Source organism: Rhipicephalus sanguineus, chromosome 11 (assembly GCF_013339695.2).
Source record: "Rhipicephalus sanguineus isolate Rsan-2018 chromosome 11, BIME_Rsan_1.4, whole genome shotgun sequence".
NCBI classification, from domain to species: Eukaryota; Metazoa; Arthropoda; class Arachnida; order Ixodida; family Ixodidae; genus Rhipicephalus; species Rhipicephalus sanguineus.
Genome location: NC_051186.1, coordinates 130362845 through 130390039, shown reverse-complemented (window position 1 = coordinate 130390039; position 27195 = coordinate 130362845). Strand labels below are relative to the sequence as shown.

Here is a 27195-nt window from a genome sequence, read left to right as displayed (position 1 = left end):
AGGGAGGCTATTTCAGCTGTAAAGGAAAGAGAACATGGATATGCTAGCGTAACTGCACGACACCAGGCGATGACTGATGCAAATATTTCGCAAGTGATAGCAGAAGCTGTAGAAAAAGCTATGGCCAAAATGATGGAAAGAGTCGTAGAAAGTGTGACGGAATGCCTTAGTGGATTATTAGCATCTCAAATGGGACTAATGGCTCAAGCGGGGACTATTCAGTCAGCGGGGCTCAACCGAAACGCTCTTCCCTCGCAAGTTGATGGTTTAAATGAGACTCCATCTAATGAAGGCCCGATTTCAAGCTTTCCTACAAAAAGCGGTAGCTGTCTGGGCTCGCAGGCCTCCCCAGCAGATTCACAGGAAAACGCAAGCATGGATGTTGACTCGCGCGTACAGAAACGAAGGGCTTCTCCCCTAAATGCGACTGATACTATTCCGAGCTCGAAATCAAAGAAAATTTTCCCGCAGATCAAGGCAACAGCTAATATTTTGGAAGAGGCAGTAGCCTCTGCGGTGCTTTCACCACCGGAAGGTAGATGAAAGTGCTGCAGTGGAACTACCGATCAGTATTTGCTGCTTCTACAGATTTAAACGTTTTAGTTTCCCAGGTTTATCCGGATGTAATCCTACTACAAGAAACTTGGTTATCTCCTGACAAATTCTACAGTTTATGTAATTACCGATCATTTCGATTAGATCGTCCATCCAGAGGTGGTGGTTTGCTTACCTTTGTATCGAATAGATTTTGTCACAGAGCACAAATATCATTTCAGCTAATGTCTACAGAAAGTGAAATTTTGGCGGTAGAATTAACTCTTCCAGGAGGTTTCAAATTTTCATTGGTTAATGCTTATTTTCCTTTGGGTGTGCTGGATACACGGACATTAGATTCAATTCTTCTAAGTTGTGGAAAAAAGATCGTACTAGCTGGAGATTTCAACTCTCATCATATATCATGGGGATTCAAAACTGACCAATGTGGAAAGCGTCTATGGGACTGGGCGGCATCTAATCAGTTCAGTTGTCATAACACGGGATCCTTAACGTTTCTGCGGGGTCAGTTTAGATCGGTATTGGATCTTACGTTTTCGGGTCCAGGTCTTTCGGTAGTATCTTGGGAGACATTTGAGGCTGGGACCAGCAGCGATCACATTCCAGTGGTATTCGAGATCAATTGCTCACAGTACTCTACGCAGGTTAACGTTCGTTCGTTTATTGATTATAAAAGATTTAAAATGCATTTGCAGAAATCTTTTATTCCTTTAGCTGAGAATCCGTGCAGCGTGCGTAATATTTGCGCTATTCTCGACTCCTCTCGAAAGAAATCGGAGTTCGAAATACAGGGAAAGAAAGACCCTACTTCTAGAAATTGGTGGAATGACGACTGCTCGAGGGATTATAAGCGACGGAAAGCAGCGTGGAAGCAGCTCATGCACAATCAGTCTCCTAGAAACTGGAAAAACTACAAGTTTATTGCAGGGACATTCAAACGAACAGTAGCGAGAGCAAAGGACGAATACAATGTTCGCCATTTTGAATTTCTGTCAAAATCTAAAAATAAGAGCGCGCTGTTCCGGTATTTAAGAACAATCAAATTAATTCCGCGTTCCTTAAATATAGAATCAATTGTGCTAACTACCCGAGAAATAGAAGACTCTCTAGATGTAATAGCCAGAGGTTTGGAGGTTAGATTTTCTTCCTGCATTCCTTCAACTTTTGTGCGACAAAACAGTCTCGAGTATGGTGAAGAGTTGTCATTGACTGAGTTATCCTCAGTGGTATCAGGTTTACCAGCGGCAGCCCCAGGTCCTGATGGCATCACTACAAAGATGCTGAAAATTTTCTTCGATGTCGCTCCTAATGTATTATTGGATACCATAAATTATTCGATTAGAAACACTTGGATTCCTTCAGTGTGGAAAGTAGCGAAGGTGATTCCCCTGCTTAAAGATAAAAATAAAGGGTATGCTCTTGACAACATTCGACCGATTTCGTTAACATCCAATTTTGTCAAATTAATTGAGAGATTATTACACGCACGGATAACCAAATTTGTGACCGCTAAAGGATTATTGAGTCCCTGTCAAATTGGATTTAGACCAGGGATGTCAATATGGTGTGCACACGTTGATCTGGAGAGTAGAATCCAGCTAGCACGGCGTCAGAAACAGTACGCAGCACTAGTTACTTTAGATATCTCTAAAGCGTACGATAGCGTAGAGTACCCGATTTTACTTGAAAGAATGAAAGAGATTGGCTTGCCTGACTATTTTATTGCGTGGACGACTGAATTCTTGCTGGACAGGTAGTTTTACTGCATACAGAGTGGTATTTCAACTGGTAAATTCAGACAAACACGCGGTGTTCCTCAAGGAGCAGTGTTGTCACCGCTATTGTTTAATATATTGCTCAGCTCCATTCCTTGTCATCGAAACGTAAACACGTATGTTTATGCTGATGATATAGCATTCTTTGCCTCGGCGGATGACATTCAGTCACTGTACGACCTTTTACAAGGATACTTGTCCGCCTTGGAATATTGGCTCGACAGTATTCGTTTGACCATTAATGTACAGAAGTGTGCAGTTCTGTCATTCTCTCCGCTAGACAACATAAATATATCCCTTTCATTTCATCAAGCAGACATTCCCCAAGTGCAAACAGTCAAGTACCTCGGAATTATTTATGATGGAAAGCTTAACTGGCGTATGCATATTGAACATACGGCGACTAAAGCATCACGTGCGATGGGAATACTCAGAAGGATTAGCAATCATCGATGGGGCATGCGCAGAGACACATTGATAATGATCTACCGTATGTATATACGCCCTATACTGGAGTTTGGATGCGCCTTATTCTCCGGCGCACCAGCGTGGAAGTTAAATCCGCTAGTTTTGCTTGAACGCCAAGCACTTCGCTGGTGCCTTGGGTTACCAAAATTTGTAGCAAATGCAGTTCTATATAAGGAATCCCGAATCCCATCTTTGCACACTCGATTCAAAATATTAACAGTTCAAACATTCTTAAGGCTCTATGAATCCCCGATAAGACGAGACCAATATGTATTTATAAGCCAGCCAGAACTGTTTTTTAATGTCTCGTGGAATCGGTTCCACACCCCACAGGTGATTCTTACACAGCGGCTATTGGACCCATTAAAGATAAACCTTAATGATATAATGGTAATGAATAATAGATTGAGTTCATTGGCGATATCATATGATGATATATTCCCTAACAACGCGAAGTTACTTCCTTGGAATGTACTGAATGGACTTTTTCAAGATCACTTAAATCAGATTAGTACGACTGTTGTGATAGCAACTGATGCTTCGCAGTGTGAGGAAAAGGCCGGTGTTGGAATTTTTTCCACACACCTAGACTGGTCCTTTTCTGTAAGACTCCCTGATCATACACCAATATTTTTGGCTGAATTCTTAGCTGTCATTTTGGCCCTGCGTAAACTTCCCGTCTCCATAACTTCAGTGGCTATAGTAACCGATTCATTATCATTGTGTTCTGCTTTAACAACACCAGCTGAATCACATACTCTGAGATTATTGCGCGCACTGGGTCCACAGCATTTGCGAAACCTGCGGTTAGTTTGGGTTCCGGGGCATAAAGGAATAGTATTGAATGAAGTTGCGGACACTTTGGCAAAGGCTTCCCTTGCAGGCCCAGTCCTTGATCTACTTCCAGTTACGGCGTTCGTCGCTGCGGCCAGATTTAGAAAGTACGCTTTATCATTGCTTACACCTAGTCTCGCTTCATCACCAGATTTTCAACACCTTCAGTACCCTTGGAGCAGAAAATGGTGCAAAACAAGGCAGATAGAAGTAGCAATGACAAGATTGCGCTGTAGGATCCCAACTCTTAATTTATACATGCACAGAGCTGGTCTGGCGATCTCTCCTACATGCTCCTTTTGCAATGAGGCAGAAACAATCGAACATTTCTTGCTGGAATGCCGACGTTTTTCCTCTCTCAGAAAACGAACAATTGAAATTGTAATGCGGCACCTTGATCTGCCAGTTACTTCAACTATACTGTTATCATTTGGGGCTTCTGTGCTGGGGCACTCGGACGGGAATATATGCAGTGCTATTGAGAAATTCATATGCGAATCAAATCGTCTTATTCGACACATCAACCGCTAATAATTTTTAAAATTTTCATAATGACATAAACAATTTGGCCATTTGGGAGGTTATGCAACACGGTCTAATCAAAAACTAAAAATCATTAAAAAAGAAAAAGACGCTTCATTCTAACTGATACAGTAACGTCTTTTAGCTCTTAAAATTTTCAGACTTTATGATCCGCCCGACTCTTGGCCGATCCCCCTGAGTGGGTAGGTGCCATCATCCAAGGAGCATCATCATCATCATCATCAACTGGTCCGCAGCGATCGTAACCGAATACCTAGGTACTACGAGGAAGTTGTGGCCCGTTATTTTGATTACGAGTTCAAGCGCCTGTTTCGGCTGTCCAGAGACACGTTTGAAACACTCGTCGGGCGCTTCAAGTCGTCGTCCTTTTTTCCAAGGCCGCGGGGAGGACGCCCTCAAATCGCAGCGGAGAAAACATGCCTGATTGCTCTCAGCTACTTGGGTACGCAGAACAGCATGTACCGAATCGCCGACACGTTTGATGTCTCCGAGTCATCTGTGTCATTGTGTCTGAAAAGGGTTCTCGAGTTTCTATTCAGCATAAGTGAGGAAGTCATTGCTTGGCCCAGCGATCAAGAGCGGGCGAATGTCAAAGCAGGCTTTGCTGCTAGGAGCGACGGTAAAGGACCGTAAAGGACCGATGAACACCATTGGGTGTGTTGATGGTTGCCACATAGAGATTCCTCACCAAAATGAATCTCCGGCATCCTATTACAACAGAAAAAAGTTTCCTTCAATCATCCTTCAAGGAATCTGCGATGCTAACTGCCGCTTCACTGACATTTTTGTTGGTTATCCTGGCAGCGTACACGACGCACGTGTGCTGAAAGAGAGCCCCTTCTACAGTGCTGCAGAACTGAAGTGCGCTGGCGATTACTTGCTAGGGGACGCAGCGTACCCGCTCCTTCCATGGCTAATGCCTCCCTACAAGGACAACAGGGCTACGTTTGAGCGCTACAAGCGAAAGTTCAATAAGAGGCTCAGCCAGCAGCGTGTAGCCATAGAACATGCCTTTGGTATTCTGAAGCAGCGCTTCAGACGGTTATATCTTGTGGATGCAGACACTGTCGATCAGTGTTGCCTCATTGTCACAGGAGCATGTGTGCTACACAACCTATGTAGCAGCAGCCGTGACACGTTGGCCAACTGCGAGGATTTACCCAAGGAAGACGACATTGAAAATTAAAACGATGGAGCCATCACAAGCACTGCAGCTATTAGAAGTATGTGTGAACTCCGACGCAAGAACATTGCTGAAACGCAGTGTTGAGACTTCTAATCGACTGTTTCGCATGCTTATGTGAGCTGCTATGCAAGAATGTTGCCGACGCACAGAGCTGATTACCTCGGATTGAGTGTTTTGTATGTTTGTGTAAACTCCTACACAAGAACATTGTAAACACGCAGTGTTGAGACTTGAAATCTGGTGTTTCGCATACGTTGCACCTCTCACTTTCACATTTCTATGCAATTTGTATGAATGCTATGAAACGAGATTGCATGAGAACAAGACATTTATTTTTTTGCCTCGTATGCACTCACAAAGCGCTCAAACAGGGCCATTTTCTCCGCATGACGAGCAGCCCTGTTTTTTTCAATTTCATCCAGCTTCCGCAGCAGCTGGACCAAAGGCGGGTCTTTTGACCTACGCTGTTGCACTTCTTGCACTTCAGGTGTGCCCTCAGCACTTGATTCCTGGCTGACTGGGGCAGTGGAGACTTCGACTGTAGCCTCTGGTTCCCTGCGACAGATGTATTGTAGTGGAGCTTTAGCCTTCCTTTGATGATCACACTTACTTTTCCAGCCTGTCTTCTCGAACCATTTTACGTCCCTGCGTGTATGTCACAATCGGACTGACATGGTGTTGCTTTTCCATGAGGTCCGACATCTCCCTAAAAATTAAATGCGAATGGCATCACAACATTAGTATGTGTTTGGCAAGGCCCCTTCTGCCTCCACTGCCGCTCGCGCTATGTGAAGGAAATGAAGTGTAGGAGAAAATGGATGCTTGCGAGGATGAGAACTGTTGAACAAGGAATGTCGCTTGAGCCGAAGTTACGACAAGAAGAAAAAGGCAGTAGAAAGACGAGAAATCAGATAGTTGAGTTTATTCTATCCATAACAGGCAAACGGTGCAAGAGGATCCCTAGGCTGATATATGCAAATGAAGCAGTGCTACATACGAACAAATTATGCCCAATCCACATGACTTGTGCTTCTGCGTAACGTATTCTGAGTTCTTTTTTTTTTTGTAGCGCATTATTCTACCTGTGTATTTTGACTGTATTGTAGTTTCACCTCGTTCCTTTGTATATGTTACTTTTATTGTATTTTTAATGACTGTTTGAACGCTCCTTTTCTGTTGTGTATGCTCCCCCCTTATGTAATACCCCAGCAGGGGCCTTTAAGGGTTAATAAATGAAGATGATGATGAAACCGTAACCGCATCCTACAGCGGTACAATGACCTATTTACAGTTCCCGTAACATGAATGACAAAGATAACTGGAGCCTGAAGCTCCAGACTTGCTAGTTGTGTGTGCTCAGACTTTTCTAATGCTTTAGCATAGTGTGCATTTAGGTGACTGGTTACATGCAGTAGAAAGAAATGAGAGACAGAGAGGTGCATGAGTACTGGCTAACGGAATTTAATTTGCACTCGCTCTGCCATTTTATGGTCAGAAATTTGGGCTTTCTAAAAAACTTTTAGAACTCAAGCTATTTTGTAATGTATAGGTTGTCTCACAAGATAACTTTTATCGGGGCACATTGGGGTTAACCTTAGGACATTTTTGTGGTGCATAAATTTTTTCAGCAAGGGAGAAGATTAACTCGATGAAGAGGAAATGCTGACTGGAGTGAAAAGAAAAAAAAAGCCACTTGTGGGAAGTGCGATGCACTGGGCAAGTGTTTTTTTTTTTTTCGATGTACTAGTATCACACGATATAAGTTAGGCGTTATCAGAACTATGCACCGAGAAAGAAAATAAAATCAGCACAGTGAAAACTTACTCTTCGAACCTGCACTCCGCAGTTCCGCTGCCGGACTTTTTGTTGTTTTCGCGGGCTCTCTTGTATGCTCTCGCGAGAGATTTCCATTTATTTGTCACCTGTACAACACTCAATGCGCACTCAAATTCCTCATTTACGGCATCTGTTAGGTACAAAAAGAGCTGCTTTTTGTTCCTGTGTGCAAAAAAAAAGTACACAAATTAATCCACATGTACTCGTCACCAACGTGCACGTCGCTGCCTTACCTCAGTCCTCCCTTCTTGCCGATATTGCCGAAATTCTGTTTGTATTTTTGTATCAAAAACCTCGTCCGTCGGCCGCTCCATAGCGCTTCTTCGGAGTCGTCGCAACGTGCGCGAGTCTGAGGGAGCACGGCAGCTGTTGGAGTGGACGACTGCATGGCGCATTTTTGCGGCGTTGTAGGCGTAGCGGCAGTAGCGGGCGTAGCACGCCCGTTTGTCGGGTCAGCGGTGGTAAGGCCGGTAAGGCGACCCGACGCACACACCACCCGCAATGTTCTCCCATCTGAAAAAAAAAAGACAAAGGGTAACGACGAAATGTCGCGGTCGTGCATGTGAGCGGACAACTTCTCAAGCATGCTATCACTTCTATAAATTTACCTGCTGTTGCGTAGAGTTCGGCGTCGCCGTCTAGCATTATGACCCCAAGCTCGTCCACAATCGGGTAGAGTTCTGTGGAGACACCATCGATTTCTGCAACCACCGACATTTTGGTCGTCTGCAAGTGCTATCTGCCAGGCGCGCGAGGGGATTTGTACCTGCACCAAAATGCTGCACCCTCTCGCTGGAAGGTGCAAGGGTTCGCGGTACCGCGGCAGCACCTTACCTACACCCTGCACAATCGAGGACTGTGGTGCAGGGGGCGCCGCTGTACCTTGGGGAATCGAGGAGCGAGGTGCAGCGCACCGTGAAAAGGTGCAGAAGGTGCAGAGAACCTAGGCTGAATCGAATAGACCAAGAATGTACTCAAAAAGCGAGACCCGTCTAGCAACTCAATCAGTTCATTCTATGACTGCCATGAGTGCACCAGGGAAACTAATGACAGCAGAAGAACAGCGTGAATACAATGCTGTACGAAAGGAACGAATAGTTTGTCTTGCTGAAAATGGTCGCGGGACCAATGACGGTCTACCACAACGACCACAAAGCGATTATCTCTACAACTACTCTAAAGTATTAATAACACATACCCCCTCCCTCCTCCCACCATCGGCATGTGTGGAGTTGATACAGCTTCGCGGGACATTCACGTTCGCAGGGCGGGATTATGGTCTCGGCTTGTAGGCGGTGCATCGTCGTCAGCTGTCGCCGCGTGCATCGTGTTGACCCATTTGCTTGCATGCATCGTCTGTCCATTTGCTTGACTGCAAGAGAGGGCGCCACCGCCTCAGCGCTCGCCGTGTGGCGAGAGAGGGCGAACGGCGCGCGTTGACTATTGAAACGCTCTTTCAGCGAAGATCGCTGAACTACCAGCTCGCGAGGAATGAGAACGCGTCATCGCCCGCGGGAGACAACGCCGACAGAGGTAGCATCTGCTAGCGAGATTCTTGATTGAAAAAACCGACTGCTCGCTCAGCACAACCGTTCACTGAATCGTGACCTGCAATGTATTGCCGTAGGAGATTTCTCGTGCGCGTAGTCGAACAATAAAGATACGCAGCGTGCACGTTAACTAAAATCAGACTGCGGGTCTCTGTGACTAATCTTTCTTCTGTCTCTCATTGCCCAATAGTAGTGATTTTGTTGTGGGAAACACCGGCGCACACAGCATGCTTCTCTGAATTAAACAGTCAACTTCACGCCAAATTCACATTCACACAGAAGAAGAAACACAAGACAGGACTAGCGCTCTCCTTTCTTGTGTTTCTTCTTCTGTGTGAATGTGAATTTGGCGCGAAGTTGACTATTTAATTCAGACATGTACAAACTAGCCCGACAGCGAGTTCTACTAGGGCATGCTTCTCCCCTCCACAGGTTTCAAGTTAGCGGAGCTGAAACGCCCTGCCCTACATGCTTCTCTCCTCCCCAATTTTTTTAGGGGCGAAGCTCCTTAAGGCGGCACCATTTCGTCCCTCGTAGTCGTAGTCGTAGTAGTCGTAGTGCGTAACCAGTCTTACGCTTTGACCTCCAAGGTGGTGCCGGTGGGAGATTTTTCCTGTGCGTTGTTGAACAATAAAAAATTCGCAGCGTGCGCGTTAACTAAAAGCCGAATTCTTCTGTCTCTCATTCCCCATTAGCAGCCATTGGCATGTTCCAGTAGGAAACGTTAGTAGAAGTAGAAGTGTAAGTGTTAGCTAAAAGCCGACTTCTTCTGTCTTTGAATAACAGAGAGCTGAGCTAGTTGGTAAGTATTCATTGTAAAAAGACAGGGCGTGCAAACACGGACACAAGAAGGAAGTCAGGACACCACAAACGCCGACTAACAACTGAAGAGACGCACAACGGCTGAAAAGAAAGAAGGCACGAAAACTTATCTGCGCATGCCCATCCAACAGGCGAACCTATCAATCCGGCACGCGTGGCGGTCTACGTGGAAGATAACTGTTAAGGTATTTGATTTCATCTTTATGCAAGTTAATCGACGGTTGGCTCACGCATGCGCTACTACTATTCTCGATATGCCATGCTTCAATCATCAGGCGCGTTTCTTCATTTCTATGCCGGTACAACACTGCGCATTCATCAAATTTTGGCGTGCACTTACAATCTCGACAATGTAAGGATAGATTAGAAGGTGAGCCTCCTGTTAGCGATCTCTTATGTTCTAATAATCTCTGGTTGATGCATCGGCCCATCTGTCCTACGTAGAAGCGGCCGCAGCTGAAAGGGATCTTATACACCACACTCGTACGGCAATCAATGAATTTGTTGGTGTGTTTCCCGAAACAAATATCGGTCCGCTTCTTGTCTTTTACTCCCTCATTCTTCCTCCAAATCTTACCTAGCTTATTGGCAGCCGTGAAAACAACATTAACGCCGTATCTAGTTCCTACTTTCTTTAGCCTGTGAGATACGCGATGAATGTACGGTATACCTACGACACGTTTCTTCCTATCGCTTTCTGCAACCATGCTCGGACTTAACACAATAGACTTCTTTAAACGTTCAGCGACCGTGGCCACTGCATCACGAGGATACCCTACATCTAAAAGACGTGTAACCTGTGCGTTAAAGCTATCACTCATTTTGTGCTCACACGACTTGGTGAGGGCTGACTTAAGGCAAGACATGGCGATGCCGTTTTTTTACAACCTTCGAGTGCTTCGACGAAAAATTTAACAGCGGTTTCGAAGATCTAGGAGAATACTGCCAGCACACGTGGTTCTTCTGGAACGTTAACGAAATGTCTAGAAATTGTATTCCATTATTCTGAGGCACCTCTTTAGTGAAGCTCAGCCCTCCTCCATTTAATTCAAATTTTTCGCTCACGGAAGTTACCACCTTTTCAAAGTCCTCACCACTACAAAAAATCAAGTAATCGTCCACATAACGAAAAACCTTAATAACCGAATTACCTAAGACTTTGAAAGGTGCAACTTGGAGACTTGGCTCGAGCTTCACTAAAGAGGTGCCTCAGAATAATGGAATACAATTTCTAGACATTTCCTTAACGTTCCAGAAGAACCACGTGCGCTGGCAGTATTCTCCTAGATCTTCGAAACCGCTGTTAAATTTTTCGTCGAAGCACTCGAAGGTTGTAAAAAACGGCATCGCCATGTCTTGCCTTAAGTCAGCCCTCACCAAGTCGTGTGAGCACAAAATGAGTGATAGCTTTAACGCACAGGTTACACGTCTTTTAGATGTAGGGTATCCTCGTGATGCAGTGACCACGGTCGCTGAACGTTTAAAGAAGTCTATTGTGTTAAGTCCGAGCATGGTTGCAGAAAGCGATAGGAAGAAACGTGTCGTAGGTATACCGTACATTCATCGCGTATCTCACAGGCTAAAGAAAGTAGGAACTAGATACGGCGTTAATGTTGTTTTCACGGCTGCCAATAAGCTAGTTAAGATTTGTGCCGCTGTGCAGAGGAAGAATGAGGGAGTAAAAGACAAGAAGCGGACCGATATTTGTTTCGTGAAACACACCAACAAATTCATTGATTGCCGTACGAGTGTGGTGTATAAGATCCCTTTCAGCTGCGGCCGCTTCTACGTAGGACAGACGGGCCGATGCATCAACCAGAGATTATTAGAACATAAGAGATCGCTAACAGGAGGCTCACCTTCTAATCTATCCTTACATTGTCGAGATTGTAAGTGCACGCCAAAATTTGATGAATGCGCAGTGTTGTACCGGCATAGAAATGAAGAAACGCGCCTGATGATTGAAGCATGGCATATCGAGAATAGTAGTAGCGCATGCGTGAGCCAACCGTCGATTAACTTGCATAAAGATGAAATCAAATGCCTTAACAGTTATCTTCCACGTAGACCGCCACGCGTGCCGGATTGATAGGTTCGCCTGTTGGATGGGCATGCGCAGATAAGTTTTCGTGCCTTCTTTCTTTTCAGCCGTTGTGCGTCTCTTCAGTTGTTAGTCGGCGTTTGTGGTGTCCTGACTTCCTTCTTGTGTCCGTGTTTGCACGCCCTGTCTTTTTACAATGAATTCTTCTGTCTCTCATTCCCATTAGCAGCCATTGTTTACCTCCAAGGTAGTGCCTGGTGAGATTTCTCCTGTGCGTGATCAAACAATAAAAATTTTGTTCAAAACGCCGTTGATTGATGAAATAAACCAACGAAAGACGCCAGATGTTTTGTAAAAGCAAAACGAAAGAACGCCAGATGTTTCTAAAGCAAAACGAAAAGACGCCAGCTGCTTAACGAAAGACGCCAGATGTTTTCTGAAGCAATGGTTTTCTAAACAATGAAAATTCACAGCGTACATGTAAAATTAAACTGAGCTGCAAGTCGTCATAACTCATCGAACCTTTAGTATAAACGCGCCCTATCTCACGTCGGTGATGATGTACTGGGCAGAATTCACAGAAGATTCACGGTTTACCGATGAACCTCCGCAGCTTCGCCCACTCATCATCATTCACTCCGTGGATATGCTGTGATTTTTTTAGGGGCGAAGCTCCTTAAGGCGGCACCCGTTCGTCCCTCGTAGTCGTAGTCGTAGTAGTCGTAGTGCGTAACCAGCCTTACGCTTTGACCTCCAAGGTGGTGCCGGTGGGAGATTTTTCCTGTGCGTTGTTGAACAATAAAAATTCGCAGCGTGCGCGTTAACTAAAGCCGAATTCTTCTGTCTCTCATTCCCCATTAGCAGCCATTGGCATGTTCCAGTAGGAAACGTTAGTAGAAGTAGAAGTGTAAGTGTTAGCTAAAAGCCGACTTCTGTCTCTCATTCCCATTAGCAGCCATAGTTTACCTCCAAGGTAGTGCCTGGTGAGATTTCTCCTGTGCGTGATTAAACAATGAAAATTTTGTTCAAAACGCCGTTTTATTGATGAAATAAACCAACGAAAGACGCCAGATGTTTTGTAAAAGCAAAACGAAAGAACGCTAGATGTTTCTAAAGCAAAACGAAAAGACGCCAGCTGCTTAACGAAAGACGCCAGATGTTTTCTAAAGCAATGGTTTTCTAAACAATGAAAATTCACAGCGTACATGTAAAATTAAAGTGAGCTGCAAGTCGTCATAACTCATCGAACCTTTAGTATAAACGCGCCCGATCTCACGTCGGTGATGATGTACTGGGCAGAATTCACGGAAGATTCACGGTTTACCGATGAACCTCCGCAGCTTCGCCCACTCATCATAATTCACTCCGTGGATATGCTGTGATTTTTTTTTTACTAAAGTTGCGGCGTAGATAAAAACAAACAAGGGCAACAAGGACAAGTACACATTTCAAACTGATTTATTTCACTTGAAAATTAGTTCACAGAAACCGCGGAGGAAGGGGAAGGACGATGTGGTAATCTGATTAATCTGATATATTTAAGTATCGCGCATAATTCTGTTTATTATTCTAACTCGCCTGTCATATATCCTTTTATTAATGCGACCGAAAGCCATAGATCGGCCATCAAGTGCCAAAAGTGACCATCGGCGTCGTGAACACGCGCGAGGCAAAAAATAATCATCACAACATGACGTCGCCAAATGACGCCACTATGAAGTCACGCACCGTGACGTCAACACATGAAATCGTCGCTTGGTCAAAGGTGGACCGATCCTGGAGGTACTGCAAAGTCCCATGAAGTGCAGAAAGCTTCCAATGCCGCCGATCCCGGAGGCAGTGCTTTGAGTGCAGAAAGCCTGCGCGGGTAGAGGGGAGGGGGTGATCAGTGCAATCGACTGAGAAAATAAAGATGGCTTTCGCCTTCGAGTCGTCTTAGACGAATGCATAAGGGAGCATGGGAGTTTCTTTCCTCCTTTTATTGGTCAATTTTTGAAGTCATAAGGGGACTCTGACATGCTGTATTTGAGTCCAAAGTAATAGAGAAAGTAATGAGTCATTTTCGTGAAATTACCCGGTTCAAGTAATTCATTACATTACCCATTACAGCAAAAACCTACTGTAGTTGGCGTAATTTCATTACTCCCAAGTTCGACCAGAAGCAACGAGTTTTCATTTCTTTTGACGCCTTCTCGCAGCCCTCGTTGACGGCCGCCCGCGACCGGTCGGGCAAGACGGCGCTGCACTACTGCGCCGAGAACCTGACGACGGGCTGCGCCGAGCTGCTGCTGCTGTACGAGCCGGGCCTGACGTCGGTGCAGGACGAAGAAGGCTACACGACCCTGCACTTCGCCGTCATCTCCGGCAACCGCACCATGGTTCGCTTCCTGGTCGAGCGAGGCGCTGACGTCAACTGCGTCGACAACGAGAAGCACTCCTGCGTACACTGGGCCACAGGTGAGGGACACGAGGGATATATAAATAAATAAATAAATAAATAAATAAATAGAACTCTATTTTCATGAGCAGAAAACTGCATATACAACGAATATTTGGACTGATAGCCTAAAGTGGCTAGGGGCCGGTCCAATACAATGTGCAACACAGAAATACAGGACAGCTAAGCGGAAAAGTAATATTAATAATATTTGGGGTTTAATGTCCCAAAACCACGATATGATTATGAGAGACGCGGTAGTGGAGGGCTCCGGAAGTTTCGACCAACTGGGGTTCTTTAACGTGCACATATAACTGGGTACACGGGCCTCAAACATTTTCGCCTCCATCGAAAATGCAGCCGCCGCGGCCGCGATTCGATCCCGCGACCATCGGGTCAGCAGTCGAGCGCCATAAGCACTAGACCACCGTGGCGGGGCAGCTAAGAGGAAAAGGAAAAAAACGTTGATATGAATACAAACATGTACACGTAGACATTTGCTCTTGTAATACATACCTGCTTATTGTAACTTAAAAATTATTGTAACTTATACTTTGCTATACATAGGTACTGTTATACATATATGTTTCGGCAGGTCCTTGACTCAACAGACCATTGGTACAGCTCGACGTAGAGTTTGTTACAATATTAAAACGAAGGCCTTAGATGGCTCCCCAAACGCGAAAATTGACAAGCGGCGTCGGCGGCGTCAAAACGAGTTATGCGAAAAATCATCATCGTGTAATGACATCACATGCCACCAAAATTTGTGACGTCACTATGACGCCGTATCAAGTGACGTCGCTTTATAACGTCATCGCGTAACGTCATCCCTGGGCCGATCCCGGAGGCAGTGCAAAACCACGTTTTGTGCGGAAAATTTGGGCTGGTTCAGTACAATCGACCGAGAAACAAAAAAAATGATAAAACAGCTTTCGCCTACCAGTCGTCTTATGCAAATGCATAACGGATCGTGTAACTTTTTGTCGCTTTTTGTGACGGTAAAGAACGCAGCAGTCAAAGCCATAATAATTGACCTATTTGTGGGGTGAACCTGCGCCCAGCAAGACAAAACGCAGACAGCACAATGATAGCAACAGAACGAAAAATCGGGTCACTTTCTTAGGATTCATTGCAACAGTTAGCGCCAGTCGGGAAGATGGGGAAGAAACACACGGGTCGCACGCTAAACTTCAACCACATTTTAATCGTATAATTAGCTTCTTTGAAAACTAACAAAACGTTGCGGTGTTGAATCCCTGCCGCGGCGGCGGCATTTCGATGGAGGAAAAATGGTAGAGGCCCGTGTGTTCAGATTCAGGCGCACGTTAAAGAACCCCAGGCGGTTAAAATTTTCGGAGCTTACGCCCCTCACAATCATATCGTGGTTTTGGGACGTAAAATCCCGAAAATTATTAAAGCTACCACATGTTAGGGTTTTGTGACGTAAAATCCCAACAATTATTAAAGCTACCACATGTTACACTTTACACGCCAGTCTAGTCGACGTGCCTGGTAAGCCCACGATGCGCACACAACTACTACTCTTACAAAAACACGTCGGTCCACCTCGTAGCGCTTAATAATATATAGCACATATAGAAGTATACTGGCTGCCTGCTTCACAAGAAACCGATTCCCACAAGGCGTGGGAGCTGCCGAATTTTTGTTACCTCTAACCTCACCTTCTCCTCTGGCAGAAAGAAAGGAACCACGGTTAAACAAGTAGTGTTCTGGTCACCATAAGTTGACTTTTAACCCTATTTCAGGCATTTATATATCTTGAACGATTTCCGAATCAATAACGGTGTAATGTGATGATGATGAACGAACTTTATTTAATTGGCAGAAAGATCCCCCTCCCCCTTTCAGAAGGGTGGACCCAGCCTAGACGTCGGCCATGATCCCGTGGGTCCTGGCAGCGTCTTCGGCCTGCCGCACTAAGCCTGCTTGTAATTGTGAGTCGCAGCTGAGGAGCGCGGCCTTCCACCCACGCCCGTCTGGGAATTCGGCCCTCATGGGAGCCTCCGGGCACGCCCAGAGCATGTGGCTCAAGTCCGCCCTATTATTGCAAAATTTACACTTGTCCGAATAAAGTTCCGGCGCGCAGCGGTTCATCGTTACCGGACTAGGGAACGTATGTGTCTGAAGTAGGCGCCACGCCACCGCCTGTCCTTTGTTCAATGACGCGTGTGTTGGAGGATAAATTTTCATGCGGAGCCGATAATGCTGCGTTATTTCTCTGTAACTGGTCATCCTTTCAAATCGCTCATCTTCCTCCCAGCTCGAACACGGCAATCCAGAGGCTCGGTCTGTGAGTCCTCGAGCTGTCTGGTGTGCAGCCTCATTGCCGGGCAAGGAGGAGTGAGCTGGCGCCCAGATAATATCAATTGTTCGCTGGTCTTTGTGTTCAGCCAATATTCTTAGTGCGATTTTTGATATCCGCCCTCGTGCAAAGTTTCTTACTGCCGTCTGCGAATCGCTGATGACTACTGTAGTTGATGTGGCTGCAATGGCCAGTGCAATGGCTGCTTCCTCCGCCTCTTCTGCGAAGCTCGTTCTTACCGAACCGCTAACCTTATGATGTCCTTTGTAGTCCACTACTGCTATAGTCATGTTGTCATTTCTTTTGTATTTGGCCGCGTCGACGTACGTTGTTTCCGGAAAATCTTTAAAGTTGTTATGTATATTTTTCGCTCTTTCTGCTCTCCTTGCCTGATGATAGTCGGGATGCATGTTTTTTGGTAGTGGTAAGATTACTAAGCATTTCCTTATCTTGTAAGGGATATCCTCTTTGAAGCCAAATTGATTTGTGTAGTTTATGCCCAGTTCCTCTAGTATATTTCTGACTGTTTTACTTTGAGTTAGTATTTCGTATTGTGCGATTCTCTGAGCTTCTATAAGCTCTTCTGACGTGTTGTGGAGCCCTAATTCAAGTAATTTCTCATTAGAGGTAGTTATCGGAAGTCCAATCGCCTGTTTGAAAACTCGTCTAATGATTCTTTAGATCTTTTCTCTCTCGGCCACCCAGTCTGAGGTACGGAATCACATATGCAATACGACTGATGACAAAAGCCTGTACCAGTCTTATCATATTATTTTCCTTCATGCCATAGTGCTGGTTTGCAATTCTTTTGATTAGGCGCATAATTTGCTGCGCACTGGATTCAAGTAACCTTATCGTTTCTCCGTTATACCCGTTCGAGCTGATTCGGAGCCCCAAAATTCTTATGCTTTCGACCGTAGGTATTTCCTTGTCTCCAATATAGATTTTAATATTAGGTTTATCCTTGCTGCTTTTCCGACCTCTACATGTCGGGTTGTAGAAAAGGAGTTTGGATTTTTCTGGTGAGCATTCTAATCCCTTATGAGCGACAAATTCTTCTACAATGTTTACTGCTGTTTGTAAAGTTTCCTCTATGTATCCGTCACTACCTCCTGCTATCCATAAGGTAATGTCATCCGCGTAGAGGCTATGGTGGAGTCCCGTAATTTCCTTCAGTCTTGTAGGGAGACCTATCATGGCCACGTTAAAAAGGAAGGGCGATAGGACTGAACCTTGCGGCGTTCCTTTGCTGCCTAGACTAAACTCTTGGGATTCTCTCACCTAGTATTATTCTTGCAGTCCGGTCAGTAAGAAAGTCTTTTATATAATCGTAGACTCTTTTGCCTACCCCTAACTCTTGAAGATTTTCAAGTATAGCTTTATGTGATGTATTATCGAAGGCCTTAAGATCTAAGCCGACTATAACCTTAGTATCCTGTGTTGCGAAGCCCGCATCGATTATTTGATGTTTAATCTTCAGCATAATGTCCTGTGTGGACAGTTTTGCCCTGAAGCCCACCATCGTATGGGGAAAGAGCTCATTGTCTTCCATATAATTTGTCAGGCGAGTTAGAATGACATGCTCTAATAACTTTCCTATACATGATGTCAGGGAAATAGGTCTAAGGTTATCAAGATTTAATTTCTTGCCTGGCTTGGGAATCATTATTATTTTTGCCGTTTTCCATTGTTTTGGTATCTGACCTTTTTCCCAGCACTCGTTCGTATATTCGGTGAGGGCTTCGATGGACTTACCATCTAAATTCCTAAGCGTTTTGTTCGTGATTCCATCGGGACCCGGGGCAGATGTCGTATTCAGTTTCATGAGTTCCGATCGTACCTCGGCCTCTCTTATGGGTCGGTCTAGAGAATCATTTTCTTTGCCTTTGTACGAACTTAATTGCTCTTTGGTTGTATCCCCAATGTATTTCTGCTTCAGTTCTTGTATTAGTTCTTCTTCGGTACCTTTGTATTTGTGTAGAAGTATACTTAAGTTTTGTCGTTGTGCTGTCTTGCTCGCGTCCGAGTCTATCAGACATCTTAGGAGGTTCCACGTTTTGGAGAAACCTATTTGTTTTTCCATCGCATCACACTTCGCCTTCCATTGTTGCCTGCACAGTTGCTCGGCGTATTTCTCAATATCTTTACTGAGGGTGACAATCTTTTTTCTAAGGCTTTTGTTGTGCTTTTGTTTTTTCCACCTTTTTTCTAGGCTCTTCTTTGCTTCCCACATATGTAGGCGCTTACTGTCTTTGTTTTCTAGTCCTTCTGTCTTTTATATGGTCTTAGTTGCCATGTGAATATTTTGCTTAAGCTTTCCGAGCCATTCATCTAAGTCTTCGATGGCATCACTTGCTTCCCTCTCCCTGATTTTTCTGAAACTATCCCATTCAACCATTTTTAATGCTCTGCCTTCCCTTTTACGTGGGCCCGCTTTAAAGGTAGTCTCAATAATATAATGATCGCTGCCAATATTTTCGTGTGTGTTGAGCCAATATGTTTCGATTATATTCTTAGTAAATGTAAGGTCAGGGGAGGTGTCCTTGGATACGCTGTTTCCGATCCTAGTTGGGAAGTGGGGGTCGGTTACTAACGTAAGTCCCTCCTGTTGGGCGTCAATCCAGAGATTTCTACCTTTGATATTTTCCTTATCATAACCCCAGGCCGCATGCGATGCATTGAAATCTCCTACTATAACAAGTGCTCGGTTTTTTGTAATGTTTATCGTTTTTCTGAAAAGCGACCTAAATTTGGTCTTTTGTCTAGGGCTGCTATATACGTTTAATATAAATAGACTTTCGCCACTCTTCTGCGATGGAACTAACTCAACTAGAACATGATCGACGTCGCAAATTTACGTATCATGTTCTATCACCGTGAGATTTCTTCGCACGAGGGTTGTTACGGACGTTTTTTCGTCACGGGATTCATAAGATTTGTAATTCGATAATTTAGCCGTTCCTCCAGTTTCCTGTAAGGCGATGACATCCGGCGCCTCCTTTCCGTTTAGGAACTGTTGTAAGTTTCCCCGTTTCCGGCGATACCCACGACAGTTCCACTGCCGAATTGTATACTGACTACGTCGAGCCATGTTTGGTAACTGGCCCTTCCCCTGTGACTGATTACTTCGGTCGTTAGCGGCCGGTTGTATGGTTTAGTATTAGTTTTAACCGGGCCTGCTCCAATAGGCCTCAAATCTGTTTGCGTGTTCTCCACCGCCGTTAGTCGATTTTCTATGCTATCTATTCTTTGTTGTATTTCTCCAAGCTGCACTTGTAATCCCGCGAATTGCTGTTGCATTGCCTTGGTTAGTTCTCCGAACATATTCTCTACTTTCTTTTCTAGGAGTTTTGATATGTCTTCACTTCCTACGTGAGATGTTTCCTCTGCACGTCGTTTTGCTGCATGCGCTCCTGACGCTTGTGCAGAAACATGAGTTATAATTTGGGTAGACGATTGTATGGGGCTAGGTGACTCGCGTAGCTGATTTCGCCTAAGCTTAGCGTTTTCCTCCTTTAGCTGTTTTATTTCGTCCCTCTGTTTTGCGTTTTCTCGGGTGAGTTGCTCTAGCATTTTCTTAATTTGATTTAGTTCTTGCCCTAGGGCGGACTCTTCTACCACTGCCTCAGACGAACTCCCAGACGGGAGAGATTCCCCGCAAAGCTTGCCCGCCCAGCTCACAGTTGTGCGGTTGCCCCGACCGCCATCAGGACCCACTCCGGACTCTGCCTGAGGTGACGTCTTTGTGCTTGACTTGGATCTGGCCCGTGACCTGGATCTTTGAGGTGCGGACCTTAATCTGGATCTTGATCTGAGTCTGCGTTGGGTAGTTTCTCTTTCCCCTTCGGCGAGTCGCGAGAATGAGCTAGAACGATCCCTGAGTCGTCCTCCTTTGCCTTGGGTGGCATTGCCATTTTCCTCCGCTGGATTTTCTTCTGTGTGTTGTTCCTTCCAATTCTGTGTTGTACTGGTGTTCGTCGAAACGTTCATTTCTTGTTGTTCGTCGCGTTGTCGTTGTTGTTTCTCCCACCTTCTCTTCTTCAAAAGATATGGGGTCTTGAACCGTTCTTTGCATTTCTTATCACCTGTAAGATGACCTTTACCGCAGAGTAGCACTGTGGGTCACACTGGTGGTCGTCGGTTGGATCAAGTACTCCACAACCACGACATTTCTTGCTGTCGGGCTGTGGGCAAACATCCGCCCGATGTCCAACTCTTCCGCGTGTAGTGCATGTTTCGTATTGTTTCTTAGAGGAGACACCTATATTCGGCACCACGGTAATAGACAAAGTACGGCACAAAATACCCTTCAAAAACAATAACCACTGAGTCCGTGAGTCCAATACGTCGCGCATGTAGAATGGTCATGTTTCTCTGGTTGACCAAGCTCTTCTTTATGTCTTCTTGATTGTCATATTCCGTGTATAACTCCCTTGGATGTATTTTCTGGCGCTGTTATATAAGCGGCTGTGGCGTAGCTCTTTCCATTGACTTGGATTTCCTTGATGTTGCTGTAGTTCTTCGCATTTGCCAGACTGGGCGTGCTCATGATTATGGTATTCTGTCGCATGTTGATTCTCAGAGTATCTTCCCCAGCAACGTCCGGCTCTATTTTTGCCGCTCGTAGAACGCCGTCTCTGATGAGCGCTACACTCTGTCTCGTCAAGTCCAAGCCACCTCCTGGACGTATTACAACCTTGTAATCATCTTCCGGCAATTGCGGTTCTTTCGGCACCGGCCGGCGATGCAGAAAATCCTTGAGCTTCCGAGGCGTCTCCTTGGACGCCTCGCCCGCGTTCGTGGCAAGTTCCGCGTTTGCCTTGCATTTCGCCTTTCTGCGTCGTTCATGGGCCACAACCCATCCTTGAGTGCTGTTGTACTCTTCGGGAGTTAGCGTCTCCCCCTCAATCTCCACAACTTCCATTTCGTAGGCTTCGAACAAGCCGGGGGCCCGACTTGTCGCCTAGTTGCCGGCGCGTCGATGGCCGAGCGATGGCATAGCTTGGCCGGCGTCGTTGTGAGAACTTTAAGCAGTGTCACGGCTCGAAAAACTAGGCCCACCTGGTATATCCTGGCGTCTGACGAATCGGGTGATCGTCTGGCGACAGCTGTGATGGTCTTGAATCCTGTGATTGTCCTTATTCCGCCGCAAGAATGAGAAATTGTCAGAGCCCGTACGAGAGGCGTCCGATCGGCTCAGCCCCCTAGCGGCTCCTCCCGTAATGTGAAAAAAAGATTTCTAATAATGCATGCAACTTTTTTGTTATTGTTTCAAACAACATGTTCAGGAACATAGATCCCCGGCTCAAACGCTTAAAAACGTGTGCCAAAATAGAGAGCTAGAAAGAGAGAATGCCACTGCAGAGAACAACAAAACTTGTCTTCCTCAAATGTCACACGGGCACTTCGTCACTCAAAGCTTTCTCGTAAAAACGCTAGCATTTGCTCGGCTGCAAAAACTCACAGGGTCCCTTACGCATTCGCCTATGTTGACTCGAATGCGAAAGCCATCTTTTTGCCCCCCCCCCCCCCCTCCCCCGTCTTCTCCTCTGTCCCCGTCCGAAAGCTTTCTTACGTAACGTGGTTTAAGCACTGCCTTCAGGATCGGTGGCATTGCAAGCTTTCTGCTGCTCAAATGGTTTTCCACTGTCACCGTGATCGGCCCACCTTTGAATAAGTAAAGATGTCTTGTGATGACGGCATCATGTGACGTCACCTTATGTGACGTCACAAATTTTAACGGTGTGTGAAATCATACAGTGACGTCATCACGTGCTGATGATTATTTTCATCACTCGTGTTGACGCCGACTCCGCCGGACGACGGTCAACACCGACAGTCTATTTTTGCGATCGATGAGGCATCTAAGGCTTTCGCTTTAATAGCTTACAATGGCTGTTTCACTACGTGATCAACCATGACGGTTAGGGACGGGTCACGTTCCTGTATGGAACAGAAATTCGTAGCGCGTCTCTTGCGGCAATGCATCATTGTGCCATGTTGTCTGATGTGCACAGAGACGGCGTTTGATAACTTTTCTTTGAGTGTTTAGGGTCCGCGGGTTCCAACAGTGACCGTGGAAGTGCATATGGGCTTCCGTGTGGCCATATTTGGCATGAATGAGGTATATTCACTAACACTAATTCACTAACAAAGCGAATACTGCGCGTGCTCATTGGCCATGTTTCTTGGATCAGGCCCAGCTCTTCTGCGTAAGACCATGCAGATGTCAAGTGAGGTTCTTGAATTCTAAGTGAGCTTCCTATTACCTGGATGCGACGAGGTCTTAGTGGGCTGGTATAGGCACCGTACACTGACCAGAGGGAGCTGCGTTGGTCGCACTGGCCTGTCCCAAGTTCGCAGGCATTGGCCGTTAGGGGCACGCAGAAAACAGACGCACGAACGCGTCCCCCGTGTATCCCGGCCGCAGTCCGCCCACTCATTCAGAGAGGGAGACGCGCACATCGCGTTCCATTTTGAGCAACCCCGTCTCATTATTGCGTTTTTTGTCCGCTAGGTTTTGCGTTCTGGCGCTGCAGTCGCACTGGAAAACTCGACAGTACGGTGCCTATTCTTCGAAACCTTCAAGAGCCTTGAAGTTTCGTTGGAGACCATTTACCGCTCTCCCATAGTAGATTACACAGGGCTCTGTATCGTCAAACATTTCAGTGGCCCAGGCAACGAGTTACACTTTTGTTTCTCTTCCAAGCACTTCGGGTCGATAACTTACTTCCGGTTTGCCGAATATTCATAAAATCTGTTTTATAAAATAAAACTGGTATGAAATCGATGGTACTGGTTCAAGTTAAGAGTTATGCTGGATGCATATGATACAGGAGCGTGTTTGTTAAGAAAAAGGTCGATTGACTGTCAGCATAATTAATAAAAATATTTGAATGAGTTCATTGAAAGAGCAGACGGTTTTCTTGTGAGCAGCTGGGATCGTTGCGGCACCTGGCGGAGCAGATCTGAACAACGCGCTTCTTTCTACGTGGCCTCTGAGATCCGCTTCGGCAGTGCGACGAACCGCAACGTTAACCCGAGGAACGTGCGAGTGCCACTAACAGAGACCCAAGTCAAGGACTGTGGTCGCCTCCATAACACTTTTTGAAACTTGTTTTAAATCAGTCCCAACACCTTAAATTTCACCGCAGTGTGCGGCGAGCTGGAGTGCATGGACATCCTGGTGTCGGCCGGCGCCAACCCATCGACGGCAGACATCCACGGTGCGTACCCGATCCACTACGCCGCCCAGATGTGCGGACCCAACAGCGAGATGGGCAACGACGTCCGAGTGGGCCTCGCCGCGCTGCGGAGGCTCATCGAGCTGGGCGTGGACGTGAGCGTCAGGGACCAGGACGGGAGGCCGCCGCTCCTGTGGGCCGCCAGTGTCGGTGAGTGTGTGTAAAACGCTATTAACAAGGCAAAAGAACTGACAGGCGAGCGAGTTGGTACCGGTTCACCATTCACTGCGCAACACTACACATGGATGAAGAGGAGAAATACGGGGTTCCCCAGCTATCTTTAGACAGAGTTTAAAAATATGCCAACGCACTTTATCAGGACGCGACCAAGTGCATGTTGCTGACTATTACCTGGAGTAAATCAAATAACTTTTTGTGTTCTGATTATTTGCTTAATTAGGCCCCCTTAGTTAGCTAACTTTTGAAGCAATTTCGCATTCGAGTCGTCTGAGGTGAATGCGTAAGGGACCCTATGAGTTTTTATTTACTGATTTATTTATTTATTTATTTATTTAGTTAGTTAGTTAGTTAGTTAGTTAGTTAGTTAGTTAGTTAGTTAGTTAGTTAGTTAGTTAGTTAGTTAGTTAGTTAGTTAGTTAGTTAGTTAGTTAGTTAGTTAGTTAGTTAGTTAGTTAGTTAGTTAGTTAGTTAGTTAGTTAGTTAGTTAGTTAGTTAGTTAGTTAGTTAGTTAGTTAGTTAGTTAGTTAGTTAGTTAGTTAGTTAGTTAGTTAGTTAGTTAGTTAGTTTCACGACACGAATTGGGAATGCGGATGTCTCACGGTGTGAATTGTGCGTCATGAGCTTGGCGATGGTGTGTTTCAACGATGAGTTGGGGAACAGCGTTGCGCTAGAGATTAAAAAAAAACAAAAAAAAGAGACTGTGTTGTTGGTACACCTTTAACCTACTCGCATTGTATGCAGAGACACGTCCCAGCAAAACTTACTGCCCGTCCGGAAGCAGCGACGCCATCCTGGCCTTGGTCAACGCGGGAGCAGACGTCGCTGCGACCGACAAAGATGGTCTCACAGGTTAGTGTCTCTGTGAAGGTCTCGCCATACTCTTTTCCTTGGGCAGCACTGGTGGTCCCAGCTTTATGCGTTTGCGACCCGGCGTCCTTATGTGGAGACGCGACTTTGTCATTTCTGTGCATTATCGGCAAAAAGACCACGACCTCACGGTAAATTAAGCCTTGTTGTTGCCTAAATTTCCTTTATGTCACTTCTGGCTGAAGTGTTTTCATTGAGGCGATCGCTTTGGCGAAGGTAACAGCGTGTTTAACGAAGCGTTCGGCGTGCACGTATCGACAAGCATTTCAAAGAAAAAAAAAAGATATATATATATATATATATATATATATATATATATATATATATATATATATATATATATATATATATATATATATACCTTTTTAGGAATGCGGTAGCTATCGCATGTAATTTGAGTAGGTAGTTGAATTTCGTTTATGCAGAAATATAGCACTGCAGACTGTACGATAATTATCTAAATATTCACGTTGTAATTACAATTATTACAATTACGGCGCCAATATTTTATTCAAGACGTCGCCTTTTCTTGTTTCTTGCAAGTTATCTTCCTGTTTTAATGTTTATTTACAACATCTTGGAGGCTGTGTTTGAACGCTAAATGACCCAGCAACACATGTAACATGCTGTATCACTTGGTTTTATATATGTATCTGCTATGCTGTCAGCTAAGAATGTCAGTACTGAAAAAAATTACAATAAATAAAATTAATTGATTTAAACTACACTGGAATTTATTTTACATCTACCACTTGCTTTAAAGTTGGTGTCCATAACCCTGACGTCAAATTATGTAAGTTTCACGCATTCATAGACAGTCTATTATAATGCGTGTCGTAGATGGTTATATACTTACGTAAAGTTTAATCAGTCGACTGTACCATAACAAATGTATCCGGTCTCGGATTCAGAGAGCTAGCATAGCCCTGTAATAATCGCAGTGGACTGTTCTACAATATCGCATGAATTCTTCGACAAAATGTCCGCCGCGGTAGCATATATACAATGCTTTCGGTGCTCGGCTGACGACCCGAAGGTCGCGGGTTCGATGTAGCTGAAATGCTAGAGGCCGGTGTACTGTGCGATGTTATAGTGCATGTGACACATGAACCCACGGTAGGAGAAGTCGACGATGAAGAAGTGCGCGTGCGATGGAATAAAAGTATGGCGTCTGAGCCACGGCACGTCTCTCATTCATAGCGTCACACAAGTCGACAGGATGGAGACCTGGCAGCCGCTTCATCAGCCGCACATCATCAACAAAGCCCTCAGCAAGATACCTTGACTGCATGCGGACTACAGAAGCGGATACCCAATTGTGACTAGCATCATGACAGAACCATCGGTGGGCCTTGACATCCCCAAGTACACCGGATCAGCGGACGATGGACCCGTGCAGGACTGTTTCCACCTTTTCGAGCTCCACGCTATTGTTGCATCATGGTCGGAAAGGGAGATGGTCACCAATTTCAACGAATACGTCAGCGGTGAGGCCTTCCGATTTTATCTCACGCGCATCTTCGAAAATGATGAGTCGTGGACAAAAATAAAAAATGTCACCCAATTTAAACACTACAATGAAGATTTCCTTATAGCCATCTGCGGACAATTGTACTCAGTCGTCATTTTCGCAAGCAATCTTCATGCATTCGAACACCGAGCATGAATCGGCCATTCCCACAAGACAAAGCGAAGCATAAGCGGAGTGAAAGTCACCCAAGGCGTTTTCCCACAACAACCGACCTTCCACCAGGCTTTGCTTCGGCACAAAAATCGGGATTTTCTACCTCTTCAAAGCAGTGTAGGACTCGAGGTGTTACTGACCCACCCTATGCACCTGATTCTTCGCCTAGCGTACGCGGCCCACCACCGGGTTTTCCTTCACGCGGCTCTTCAGTTGTTCCTAATGCTCACCGCCTGCCTCATAAGGTCGCTGCGTTAACGTTAAGCGAGCTGAAGCATCGGGAGAATATCCAACGACGCCAGGACGAGTCCAAGAGGTGCTTTTTACCGCAAGGTTCTATTTCAGTAGTTCCGCATCCTTGCCGAAATTCGCAGCTGGAACCTGATCAAGGCATGCCTGTTGCGGTAATTTCCAGTGCTCAACTACCTGAATATCGAAGCGTTACAGACTCAATATTCAGCACAAACTCCAACAACGAAAACGAAAGGCCACCTGTTACTTCTGATGACAGAAGATCCCTTCAGAAAACTAGGTATCAAGAACCTCGTATTAATATAGAAGTTTCCAATGCAACAAACCTTGCATGTTGTCGGGTACCAGAAGCGTCCGCAAATGACATCGCAGAGGCTCTTCAAGAGCGTTTCAGCAATTCTGGCCCTATCTTCACTGCCCGGCAGGCATCACAGCAGCCCACAGTGCAACTGCTGCCTCCTGGACACCACATCAAATTGCCAAGAAGATCAGTGTCATGTTCCAAAAGTGCTGCCACCTCAGTAATTTCCGCAGAAACATCAGCAAGGCCAGCACAAGCAAATCGATCGACTTTAGCAACAAAAGGTTCTCCGAC

General features: G+C 45.5%; 1 protein-coding gene across 1 annotated transcript in view; it reads left to right on the top strand.

Annotated features, from left to right (window-relative positions):
- LOC119375409 (uncharacterized) overlaps nucleotides 1-27195 on the top strand; it is an 87599-nt gene that overhangs the window by 18614 nt on the left and 41790 nt on the right. The window contains exons 2-4 of the mRNA XM_049411259.1: nucleotides 13809-14067; nucleotides 23528-23767; nucleotides 24539-24646. Coding sequence (XP_049267216.1) covers nucleotides 13809-14067; nucleotides 23528-23767; nucleotides 24539-24646 — 607 coding nt within the window. The remainder of the gene's footprint in view (nucleotides 1-13808; nucleotides 14068-23527; nucleotides 23768-24538; nucleotides 24647-27195) is intronic.